We start from the raw sequence: 12,615 nt of genomic DNA on the forward strand, positions 1-12,615 counted from the left end.
GGTTCAATTATTAGCGTGAATAACAATGGTGAGAGGGGACATCCCTGACGGCAGCCCCTACCCACACTGAAGCTATCCGAGCCTAATCCATTGGTAACCACAACTGCTTTGGGATCACTATACAATGTTGAGATCCATTTGGTAAACACCTGTCCAACACCAAACCTCTCCAATGTGTAAAACAAATATGACCATTCGACCCTATCAAATGCCTTTTCCGCGTCTAATGAAACCACTACTCCTGATATCTTTCCCTGATGACAAGCTTGAATCATATTCAGAGCCCTTCTAACATTATTGGATGATCTACGGCCCTTAATAAACCCCGTCTGATCCTCCTTTATAATATGTGGCAGTATCCTTTCTAATCTCAGTGCTAACGTTTTAGAGAGGATTTTAAAATCTACATTTAGCAAGGATATTGGTCTGTATGATGTACAATCTTCTGGGTCCTTTCCTTTTTTGAGGATAAGAGAGATATTTGCCTCTTTCAGCGAAGGCGGGAGACAGCCCTGACTATATGCATAGTTATACATGTCCATAAGTGGACCAACCAGTATTTCTGTAAATTCTTTATAGAATTCAGCTTGAAAGCCATCTGGGCCCAGCGTCTTACCATTTTGAAGGTGCCTAATTGCATCAACTATTTCTTGGGGTGTAAGAGGAGCATTTAGGACCGATACTTGTTCCGGAGTTAGGTCTGGAAAAGTCAAATTTTTAAAAAATGACTGCATCCTCTTCGCCCTATCTTCACAATCCTGTGATTTATATAACTCAGAATAGAATTTTCTAAAGGTCGCATTAATCTTTTTATGATCATGAGTCAAAATACCCGTACTTTCCTTGATAGACATAATAGTCTGAGGGGCCTTTTTTTTCTTTGCAAGAAATGCTAAGTATCTACCCGGTTTGTCGCCATATTCATATAATCTTTGCTTTGCAAATAATATTTCCCTCTTAGCCGTTTGAGTAAGTGTAGTATTTAGAGCTGTCCTAAGAGCTGTAATCCTTTGCAATTTAATAATAGAGGGTCTATCAATGTATGCTGTTTCAGCCGCTTTTAAGCGGGTTTCAAGCAAACGCTGTTGTTCTCCTTTTAATTTCTTCTGGGTCGCTGAGTAGGAGATGATCAAGCCTCGCGTGTAAGCTTTGATGGTCTCCCACATCATTGACGGGTTGCTAGCTGTACCTGAATTAATTTCTAAAAAAGTTTTAAATTCTTGAGAGAAGTACTTTACAAATTTACTATCTTTCATTAAGAAGGGGTCCATACGCCAATGCCGAGGGGATGTCCCACTGTTCTTCGCCTTAGTTTCCATATATACAGCAGCGTGGTCAGAAATTGCTATATTACCTATTTTACAGGATGATATGGAATTTAAAAAAATTGAGGGGGCAAAAAACATATCAATTCTGGTATGACATTTATGTGGATTAGAGTAGAAAGAAAAATCTCTACCCTGTGGATGAAGACATCTCCATACATCTACTAATCCTAATTCTTTGTTCAGATCCATCAATTGTCTAGATCTGGGAGATACTCCTGCAGTACTCTTGGGAATCCTGTCTATTTCCGGATCCATAATACAATTAAAGTCTCCCCCTATAATTATATGACGGGCATCAAAAGCCATCAATTTTGAGAAGGCTTCCGTTATAAATTTAAAGGGGTGTGCCGGGGGGCAGTACAAATTTAAAATCCCATATTCCTCTCCATTTATGAGAGCTTTAATCAAGATATATCGTCCAGATTCGTCTTTTATCTGCTTTAGGATTTTGAAAGGGAAATTCTTCCGAACAAGAATAACAACTCCCCTGCTTTTTGAGCTAAAAGAAGAAAAAAAGGCCTGATCAAATCCGCCCTGTCGTAATTTCAAGTGTTCTTTATCTGACAGATGCGTCTCCTGTAGGAGAGCTATATCAACTCTTTCCTTCTTAAGATTTGATAATATTTTCTTCCTTTTAAGTGGCGAATTACTCCCTTTGACATTCCAGGTGCACCACTTAACCGATTGATCAACCATAATCCTCTGGGCCAATCCGAGACCCCTCGGGAGGGGGAACCCTATCCAGAACATCCCGGGCATGGAACATGTAAAATTTACAAAAATAAACCCTCTTTAATACACCCACAACAATACAGTAAAAAACTATTTCTAAATAAAAAAAAATATAAAACGTATCTAAGTGGAGACTTTCCCCCTTGTTCCCAGGGGGCATCACTTCCTCTCCAAAAATCCCTCATATCCTCTCCCAACCAATGCCCCACCCTTGACCCAGGCACTCCTCAATAAAGTGAGGAAAATTCAAATATAATACAAAGCTAGAGTTAACAGTGAGCACCCCACCCCCACCCCTACCAACACCTGGGTATATTTGGTAATGTTAATACCATATATAAACATATAACTATAAAATTACCAGTTCAACAAATAATAATTAAATATGATAATACAAAATAACGAAGGGAAAAACAACCCCGCTCCTAAAGACAGAGGTAAAATCGAATAAGGTAACCACCTCCCCCCACCAACATTAACCAAATCCCCCAGCTTATATATACATATATATACATACACATATATATATATATACATACACATACACACACACACACACACACACACACACACCCCTCATATATACATAAAATAATAACAGAAAACAACTCCAAGGGGGGGGGGGGGGGTGGGGAGAAAATCAAATCCCTCTCCCCACCCCCCATAATAATATTAAGCAATAAGGTAAGAAAAAAAAAGGGAGGGGATATAAACCAAAACGGGGGGGAAGGCAGACCAACATCCATTATGTCCTACAGTTGCTGTTTGGATTTTAATCTTTGCAGTAAGAGTCCAGGTGCTTGGATATGAGCAACAGGCTAAGCTCTTGGCCTCTCCCTATCTTGTATTGGTATTTCCTAGGCAAGAAATGGTCAGACTCTGCCAATTTGATCCTGTAATCAGTTGCTGAAAGGTGTGAGAGTATCTTGAAAGAATTTCCAGCAGCAAAATCTTCCTACCAGTAAATAAAATTAATCATAGATAAAGCAATTTTTTAGTGGGAATATATTCAGTTAATTTGCTTTCTGGTAATGCTGGTTGAAAAGAGGTTGGTGATTATGTAATTACAAGAATTATCTGCTTTTCTTCCGCTACAGCAGTACTTATCTAATAGGAGTAAACCTACCAGTAATGCAATACTCCTCTCAATTCTGCATTAAAATCTAAGGTTAGCACCTTGTGAAACTCTTGATTTTGTTTATTCTTCCGGAACCTGAGATTGAAGCAGGGTCCTTTTTAGCTCTCTGAATTCTTGACATTATGACCATTTAGTGGCTGACCCAAGTTGACCAACTCAAATCTACTTGTCACTTGGAGAGCACCCTCCAATGCTTACAACTTTTCTGATTTCCGCTAAGTGATTCCTACAGCGATAAAGTAGAGATTAAGAATTCAATAGTTCATGTCTACAATTTTTTATGGATGTTGCAATGTACATTGGAACTTTAATATGTAGTCCTTCACATCAGGAATTTTTTTTATCCTAATGTGAAGCACCGGACTATTCATAAAAGTTGTTTTCTTTTCATGTAGAACTGCCTTTAATAGATTCCATCTTAGTTTACAGGTATCTATTCAAGACTAATATGAAGTTGAGTGATAATTAGCTAATATTGAATACTCCTGTAGCATTTTCATCTCCATTTTGTTTCCTGATTTGTTATTTTACCAATAGGTACTTTGGAACTGTATTGCTTTTTTATTCTCTCTTGGATGAAAATATGAGTGTGACTTGGATGATTTAGTTTTGCCAACTGAAAGATTTTTCCTTGATTCTTTAAAAGATCAATACTGTATATCATGCATGATAAATAAGTAGCAGGAAATTACATTGTTATTTTCTTTTTCTTTTAAGGTGGTGAGCTCAACAAATGGTGAGCTTAACACAGATGACCCCACAGCAGGACACTCCAATGCACCCATTACAGCCCCAGCAGAAATTGAAGTGGCAGATGATACCAAGTATGAATTTCTCCCAATCTCCAATATGAATTACATGTATATATTAAACAAATGCAAGTCTTCAGTAATTGTATATTTTAGCGACAGCAAGCGATACCACTTGCTTATAAAAGATATGTTGTGTACGTCCAGGCCAACCCACATGTGTGATTCTAAATGTTGGTTGCAAAAAGGTATCCATTTGATCACAACATTCATGCTAAAAATAGACCTAATAATTTTTGAAAAGGCTGCACATATTTTGCCAGCTGCAATTCATATTAAAAGCTGACTTTGTTTATTCAGCTTTACAAAGACTCTGGCAGTAACCATTGTTAACACTCTGTTCCAGCTGGTGTACACAGGGACATACAGTATATTGATGTTTGGCAAAGTAGTCCTTCAGTTTGTGCTTTGCAAGTTAAATGTTGAAAGATTAGTTTCTAAATGGGTTGATTGTTATTAATGCATGGCATTCAGATCATTTTCCTTCTGCACTGGTTATGTTAAAGTGTGTCATTTGTCTGAGACATTTTGACAATTCAAGCAAGCAGTTTTGACCTTCACCCACAGAGATAGGGATTCTTAATGGCTCTATGTCTTGATTTTGAAGTTACTTATAGTAAAAGCAAGTAAATGCACATCTGAAATAAAAATAATAAAGTGCTGGAGAAACTCAAGTCTGACAACACCGCTTGGGACGGACTCCAATGCAAGACTGTCACTTTAAAACATTTCTCCTTTCCCATAGTAACTGCTTTTAAAACTGGAAAATTCACAAGAATTAAGTTGTGTCCCAAGTTATTGTTCACTTGTGGCTTTTCACAATGTAACCAAGGATCGCTCTTTTTCACACACACACACCCCTCCCCTATAATTTTTCCCTTCCTGGTCTGTGGGAATTGCTGACCATCTTAACTATACAGCTTTGTGGTTCCATGCTATTGAAATACTGGTCATTCAGTGTGTCGTCAGATGTGAATTTATGGCATTATTCCCCGCTCGTATTAAATTTTTAATTTCAGCTGTTCAGTTTAAAGACAATGTTAAATAAAAATAGCTACTTACCTGTCAGAATAGGAAGAAAATTTGGAGCAACATTGCAAGCTGCCTTTCTCAATACCTAAAATGAAATACGAGAAGTCAGTATTGAGAATTTAGTCAAATTTGACAAAACACATTGAAATTAGAGGCTGATGTTCAGCATGTTGTTTAAAGTATACTGGCCATACCTATGAGTAGGCTAGACCAGATCCAACCATAATTGACTCCCTAATGTATTCTTCAAAAATAGGCAGTTTGTCATAGCTTTACATTTTGCACTCATCCGGGCAATTCACAAGAATCAGCAAAGTAAGCGGAAAATAACACTTCTCTCATGAGAGGAGAGGGCTGATTGGTTAGCATGTGGACTGTGATAGAGGTGTGTCATGGAGGATACAAATTCAAAATACAAATCTGATACGGGGTATCTGTTGAATTTTGTCAACTTCTACACCTCGATAACACCTAGTTAATGTGTTGGTGTGAAGTAGAGTCAGATGTACAGCATGGAAGCAGACCCTTTGGTCCAACCCGTCCATGACAACCAGATCTCCTAACCGAATCTAGTCCCACCCGGTCCATATCCCTCTAAACCCTTCCTATTCATATACCCTCCAAATGCCTCTTAAATGTTGCAATCGTACCAGCCTCCACCACTTCCTCTGGCAGCTCATTCCATACACGCACCACCCTCTGTGTGAAAAAGTTGCCCCTTATGTCTCTTTTATATCTTTCCCCTCTCACCCTAAACCTATGCCCTCTAGTTCTGGACTCCCCTATTGCCTATTTACGTTATCCATGCTCCTCATAATTTTGTAAACCTCTATAAGGTCAGCCCTCAGCCTCTGACGCTCCAGGGAAAACAGTCCCAGCTTGTTCAGCCTCACCCAATAGCTCAGATCCTCCAACCCTGGCAACATCCTTGTAAATCTTTTCTGAACCCTTTCAAATTTCACAACATCTTTCCAATTGGAAGGAGACCAGGATTGCATGCAATATTCCAACAGTGACCTAATCCAATGTCCTGTACAGCAGCAACATGACTTCTCGACTCCTGTACTCACTACTCTGACCAATAAAGGAAAGCATACCAAACGCCGCCTTGACTATCCTATCTACCTGTGACTCCACTTTCAAGGAGCTATGAACCTGTACTCTTTTTGTTCAGCAACACTCCCTAGAACCTTACCATTAAGTGTATAAATCTTGCTAAGATTTGCTTTCCCAAAATGCACCACCTCGCATTTATCTGAATTAAACTCCATCTGCCACTTCTCAGCCCATTGGCCCATCTGGTCCAGATCCTGTTGTAATCTGAGATAACCCTCTTCACTGTCCACTACACTTCCAATTTTGGTGTCATCTGCAAACGTACTAACTGTACCTCTTATGCTCACATCCAAATCATTTATGTAAATGACAAGAAGTAGTGGACCCAGCACAGACATGTGGGTTAACTTCTACACTGTATTTGAACCTCAGCGATGAGAATCATGGGATAAAGTTCTCCTCTAGGTTATTGTATTAATCTAATGCAAAATGAATTACAATGGTTTTAGCTTGGTGATTGAAAGGCGCAAGTAACATAAGACCTGCTCATGTCAGTACAGAGGCAATATTGAGGCTAGTTGAGGAATTAGAAGGTATTCTGATGAAGCAGCTGGTGTTCTACCATTTTTAACAACAAATTGTCACGAGAGCATTTGATAATACTTAGTAATGCTAATATTGTGGATAAAAATATTTTTATGTGCATAAAGCTGCTTTTCACTGTTCCTGTGGTAGTGAATTTATTTTTCATAAATATATTAACTCAATATTTTTGGTCAGAAATATTATCCTTCAATCAACACTCGCTGACTTTCTTTCCATTTGGTCATTACCTGACAATGTCAGTTGTCATCTTCATTAGTGGAAAGCAGAAAATACAGTATCTTTTGCTGATTCTAGTCATGGTCAAATTTTGACTGATACCAATAAGAACATTTTTAATTGCTTTAAAGTAAAACCTCGGTAGTATCAGAAGTGACATTTCTTAAGATTTGAAATAATTTTTTTTTAAAGGTGCTGTTGTTTCTTCAAGAGGCGGAAGAGGAAAACCATTCAGCGGCATAAGTGACTCTGGAAACTGCTGTGAGATTTACGTGTGTGTTCTGCGACTTTCCAGTCATACTAAATTCAGAAATCCATCTCTTTTGTGGCAGACATATGCTGTTGTCTAAGATCATGACTTTTCTGCCCAGAATTTTGGGCTTCTGACATTGGTACTCTTTTCTGCTGTGAAGTTCTTATTGGTGGACTTGGCAAATGCACCATGCAAAATTTTTACTTCCTTTACTGTGGGAGTCCACGAAAGCATCGTCTCCGAAATGTGCATTAAATAGGATTAGTTCTCTCAGTGGGATCAAGGCAGTGTTGAGTTCAAGTTTTTAAAAAGTTCCAGAATGGAAATAGCAGGAATTACTTCAAGATTTTTGTATGATGTTGATTTAATTTGAAACTCAACTCTCGACATGCTTCATTCATCTCCAGTGTTATGTAATCGCAAGTCATGCGATAACCTTTTTCTATTTTTTCCCCCCTTTTGTTTTGATCAATCTGAATGCGTGGTGTAGTCACTGTCATTGGGTACTGTTGGGATAAGGAAATACCTTGTAGGCTCCTTATCTTTAATTGCACTTTCGATAACAGTTTGTAAGAGCTTTTGGATCTGATTGTGCAAAAACTGTTTCTAAATGTACCTTTTTAAGGGAATACAAAAACAGTAGGAAACGTAGCATGTTTTTAAATGTAATAATGTTTGCAAAATGTAAGTGAAACAGTTACATTATTAAACTGGGTAGAATTAATGTGATAGTTCACAGAAAACGAAATCTTGTTCAAATTCAGATCTAGTTTGAGCTTTTAAGATCCAGATGTCATTTAGGGCTGTATGTGAATTGGAGATGGTCATCATCGAAATTTAGCAGCTGAATCATGTGACAAAAAGGGCACTTCAGACACAGTATGTCGATGTGCCTTTTAGTAGAGGCACTTTTATGTTGGGTCTTGGCAGAACAACCCAGTTAATAGGGTAAGAGTTTGGTATAGTTGAAGGTTTCTGCCATAGTCATGCCATTTAATAAAAGATCAACACACAGGTTTTGTCAGCAATACCCAATTGAAGAACCAGGTAAGCAGAAAGAGGATTTAATATTTCAAAACATTTGGCATTGACAAGCTTACAGAAAAGTACTTTGGAAGACAAAATTCTTGACCTAGTTCAACTTGTTGAGTATGAAAATGATAAAAGAACTTTGAAAAGTTTTCAGTGTAGACAGGAGCAGTGAAGAAGGACAAATTAGCAATGATTTATGAAAGCCTATCAGAGCAAGGAACATTCTTGAGGTTTCAATTACTTTGGAAAGTTAGTCACCTAAACTGTGACTAAGTACCTCAATTTCTGGATTGGAAGCCACAGCTAGTCTTAAATGGGACAAATTAATTTGTAGCAAGTCTTCATTTCAGAAGTTTACTGATTACCAATTTTACCCATAGCTTTCAATGTGCTCTATGATGATCGTATAGCCATATTTTTGGTGTGTCGAACTACAAAGATTTTATGCACAATTTTCTTTCAAAAATCGATTGTTTTTACTTTGAAAGACATTTCATTTAAAAGTTACACCATTTTAGAGCCCACTGTATTTCCCTTTTTTGTTTTAAGGCTGCAGGTTTTTCTCAGGAAATTAGGGTACTTAAAATGGACCCCTGACAAGACTGGGCTATTGACTGATTATCCATCTCAATAGATTCTTGTTGACTCTAGGTACAGGAGAAGTTTGGATTGCAAACTTCAACCTAGAGTGAATCATTGGTGTCCTGCACGTAGCTAAGCTTTTAGATTAAGTCCCTTACTATGAGTCGTCTTTACAGAAGCAGTTTCCATTGGTGCAGTACTTAACAAGAGGTCCACTTCTGGTGCAGAGAAACACTCATCCACAACCACGTGCAACGTTTTCTTTGTGTAACATTGAATTTTTAGTTGGTTAATTTTTTTTTTGAATGCTTAAGTGTTGTTGTGGATAGTGTCCATTTGCCAGTGAGATGTAAGAGGGAGGCCAACACAGAAACAAAAGGTTAGCTGTTACTGGTCGCCGTGGTGAAATTTGTTTGTTCTTGGATCGGGCTAAAATATTAATGAAGAAATACAATTCTAAATGGTTTTTCTAAGGAGATAAACTGAAGTAATTTTTTTTGCCTTTTGTTTTCTTTCCAAAATCTCATTGAGTATTTGAAGACTTAGTTTGGCCAGTATGGTTAAAGCACTTCTGAAATCTAATTTCAGGTGTGTCTGGTCCTTTCCATATGTTAAAATAGAAGATGATTTTAGGTGGAGAATTACACTTGTAGGTTTTTTTAAAAAATAATGTTAAGCATTGTGTTCACAAATATCTTGTGGGCTGTTATCATTTTCCGAATATTGGGAATTCAAAATGTCAGATATGAGACTGCCCAAAGGTGTTTTTAGTTGAGGCTAGTATTGCACACTTGTACTTTTATTAAATTCCACCCCCAAAATAAACTAATTTACAGTTAGATACTATAGACCTGTCCTGAGAGAAGGCAGAATTGATTTTGGAGTTGCCTAAAACATGCACTTTCATAGTGGTGATCTCAAATCTGCACAATCAATGTTTAATTTCCCTTGGACAGTAAAATTATGGAGTCAAGTGATGAGCAGAGTGTATCTTTAAAAATATAAACCTAAAGTTTGGTGGGCTGTTGACGGTCATACCTTATTTTAATACTTATTGTTGTATATAGACTTTCAAAAATTTATGTGGGTAGTTTAAGCTGCCAGAAATGAGCAAACGTTTGACTGTGAATCATCTCCATTTCCACTTAAATGGATAGAAAGAGGAGTCTCAAAAATGTCAAGGCAGTGCAATGATACCCACGCATGCTGAGCAATGTTTTGCAAAATTCATTTGCTGCCTTTTCTGCCAGGATGGGTCTTTTATTGTCTGGAATGCGATAATCATGATTGATATTATTGTGAACATTAAAAGGCGTATTAATGTTTCAGATTTTGTTACCTTTTTGTGGTGAACCATAATGCTCAGAATAGCACAAAAACTGAAGATTGACCTGTGCATTCTGTATTTTGCCCATAATTTAACACTTAACATAAAATGGTCTCTATCCACAACAAGCACGTGAGCAATTTCAGTATGCTGTCATTAATTTTGGTGACTGTAAAAAGTGAAAAGAACCAAATAAAGGGAATACAAGCAATTTATATTTTTGTATATTGTATTCACTTTAGATGTAAAACTCTTTACTGTTGGCTAAACTTTCTGAAATGTTACAAAAACTTAAGATTAATTATTTGCAGCAATTGGATACTGTTTACACCGTACTATCTAGTACAAAACTAGCAGATGTACTACTTTACATTTGAGCATGAAAACTTATAGGTAATTTGAGAGGAATGGTAAGAAATATGTGATTCCCTATTCGAGTTAGCCAGGATGTTAAATGAATGGATCCATGCCTTCCTTCCTTCCCATTTTATCCTGATCTTGGGAACTAGCCCTTCCTTCTGCTATGGTGAGCATGCAACTTGACCAACTTGCACCTTAAGTTCGTTCCTTGTTACTTGAGTTATCCTATTCAAACACAGCGCTGATCTTTTTTTTGTCTGATTATATCCAACTAAAACCAAAGCATAAATATGTTCTGTAATTTGTGTTCAAAAGTTAATTTGTTCTTATTTCAGATAATCCGTCTGTCTCTGTTAGTTTGAGTTAATGCAAAGAATGGAAGAAAGACGTGCAGCTGTGTAATACTTTTTACAATTTCAAAGCAGCTCAAATCCAGTGAAGTACATTTTAAAGTGTAGTCACTGCTTTAATGTAGCAAGATCCCATGACCATATCATCAAGTCATCCTATTGCTATTTTTGTGATATTGAGGGATAGGTAAAGATAAAGGTGACTAACCTCAGCAAAGTTAAAAATCGCATAACACCAGGTTATAGTCCAACAGGTTTAATTGGAAGCACACTAGCTTTCGGAGAGTCGCTTCTTCTTGTGATAGTGGGAGGGCTCAATCCTAGCACACAGAATTTACAGTGTGATCTAACTGAAATTATACATTGAAAAATTGATTAAGTCTTTCATTTGTTTGAATACCATGATAGTTTCACTTCTTTCATGTGTAAATCACAAAACCTTTTTTAAAAGTTGCATTCTCCGGGTAGCTGTTAACAATGGGTGATAGCAAGACAATATGTTGAAGGTGTTAGCCCCCTGTGTTCTCTGTCTATGCCATGATGTTTAGATTGATTCTAATCTAAAAGGTGAGATAATGGAGTTTTACATGAATGCATGCAGTTTTTGAGCAAAGTATAATGTAACCCTGTAAGTACAAATTTATCCCACAAAATGTGTGTGCATGTAGGTCTTTGTCTGGGTTGGGAGTTGTGAGTGTGAGAAAGTGTATGTGTGTAGTGAGTGTAGAGTGTCTTAAGTCTGTGAGGGTGTGTGTGTGTGTATAGTGCAATGGTGATCACCTGTAATGTGACATGAACCCATAGTCCTGGTTGAGGCCCTCCCTATGGGTACTGAACTTAGCTATCAGTTTCTGCTTGGCCACATTTCGCTGCTGTCCCGAAGTCCACCTTGGAGGATGGTCACCCGAAGGTCCGAGGTCGAATGTCCTGGACCACTGAAGTGTTCCCCAACTGGTAGGGAACCCTCCTGTCTGTTGATTGTTGTGCGGTGCCCATTCATCCGTTGTCGTAGCCTTTGCTCGGTTTCCCCAATGCACCATGCCTCAGGGCATCCTTGCCTGCAACGTATAAGATAGACTATGTTGGCCGAGTCACGTGAGTACCCGCCATGTACAAGGTGGTAATGGTGGTATCTATGTGCACGCTCTGACACATCTTGCAGCTTTGGAACATCTTGGAACTTCAAACTTCCAGCTCAGCATTGTCCCCATGACTTGTCCTACCTGCCTATCTTCTTTTCCACCTATCCACTCCACCTCCACTCATTTCCCCCCCCCCCCCCCACCTATCACCTTCATCCCCTCCCTCACTCACCTATTGTTCTGTATGCTACTTTCTCCCCACCCCCACCCTCCCCTCATTTATCTCGTCACCCTTCATGCTCTCTGCCTGTATTCCTGATGAAGGGCTTTTGCTTGAAATGTCGATTTTACTGCTCCTTGGATGCTGCCTGAACTGCTGTGCTCTTCCAGCACCACTAATCCAGATCCTGGGAAATACTAAACAACGAAGGGTACCCTGTTGGTTGCAGCACGTGTCTGTCTCCTGAGGAGGTCATTACGGTTCCTGGGAAATACGAGGTAAAAACAATGATTGCACGTCGGAACTGGCGGTCAATGAGTTGGGTATCGTACCCCGTGTTTGTGAGGGCATGCCTGAGTACTTCCAGGAGTCCATCATGTTTCTCCTCATCTGAGCAGACCCGGTGTACATGTAGGGCTTGTCCATAGGGGATGGCTGTTTTAATATGTTTTGGGTGGAAGCTGGAGACGTGTATCATTGTGAGGTTGTCTG

At 38.5% G+C, this 12,615-nt stretch overlaps 1 protein-coding gene across 5 annotated transcripts in view; it reads left to right on the plus strand.

Moving 5' to 3' along the window:
- The window catches only part of LOC122565337 (casein kinase I), a 120,349-nt gene extending 110,023 nt beyond the window's left edge, over positions 1 to 10,326 (plus strand). For all 5 annotated transcript variants that reach the window (XM_087976032.1, XM_087976031.1, XM_087976030.1 and 2 more), the window contains 2 exons: positions 3,916 to 4,022; positions 7,110 to 10,326. In XM_087976032.1, coding sequence (XP_087832158.1) covers positions 3,916 to 4,022; positions 7,110 to 7,164 — 162 coding nt within the window. In that variant the 3' untranslated portion in view covers positions 7,165 to 10,326. The remainder of the gene's footprint in view (positions 1 to 3,915; positions 4,023 to 7,109) is intronic.
- The last annotated feature ends 2,289 nt before the right edge of the window (positions 10,327 to 12,615 follow it).

Source organism: Chiloscyllium plagiosum, unplaced genomic scaffold (genome assembly GCF_037043375.1).
Source record: "Chiloscyllium plagiosum isolate Xiang-an unplaced genomic scaffold, Cpla_swu_hap1 HiC_scaffold_28, whole genome shotgun sequence".
Taxonomy (NCBI): domain Eukaryota; kingdom Metazoa; phylum Chordata; class Chondrichthyes; order Orectolobiformes; family Hemiscylliidae; genus Chiloscyllium; species Chiloscyllium plagiosum.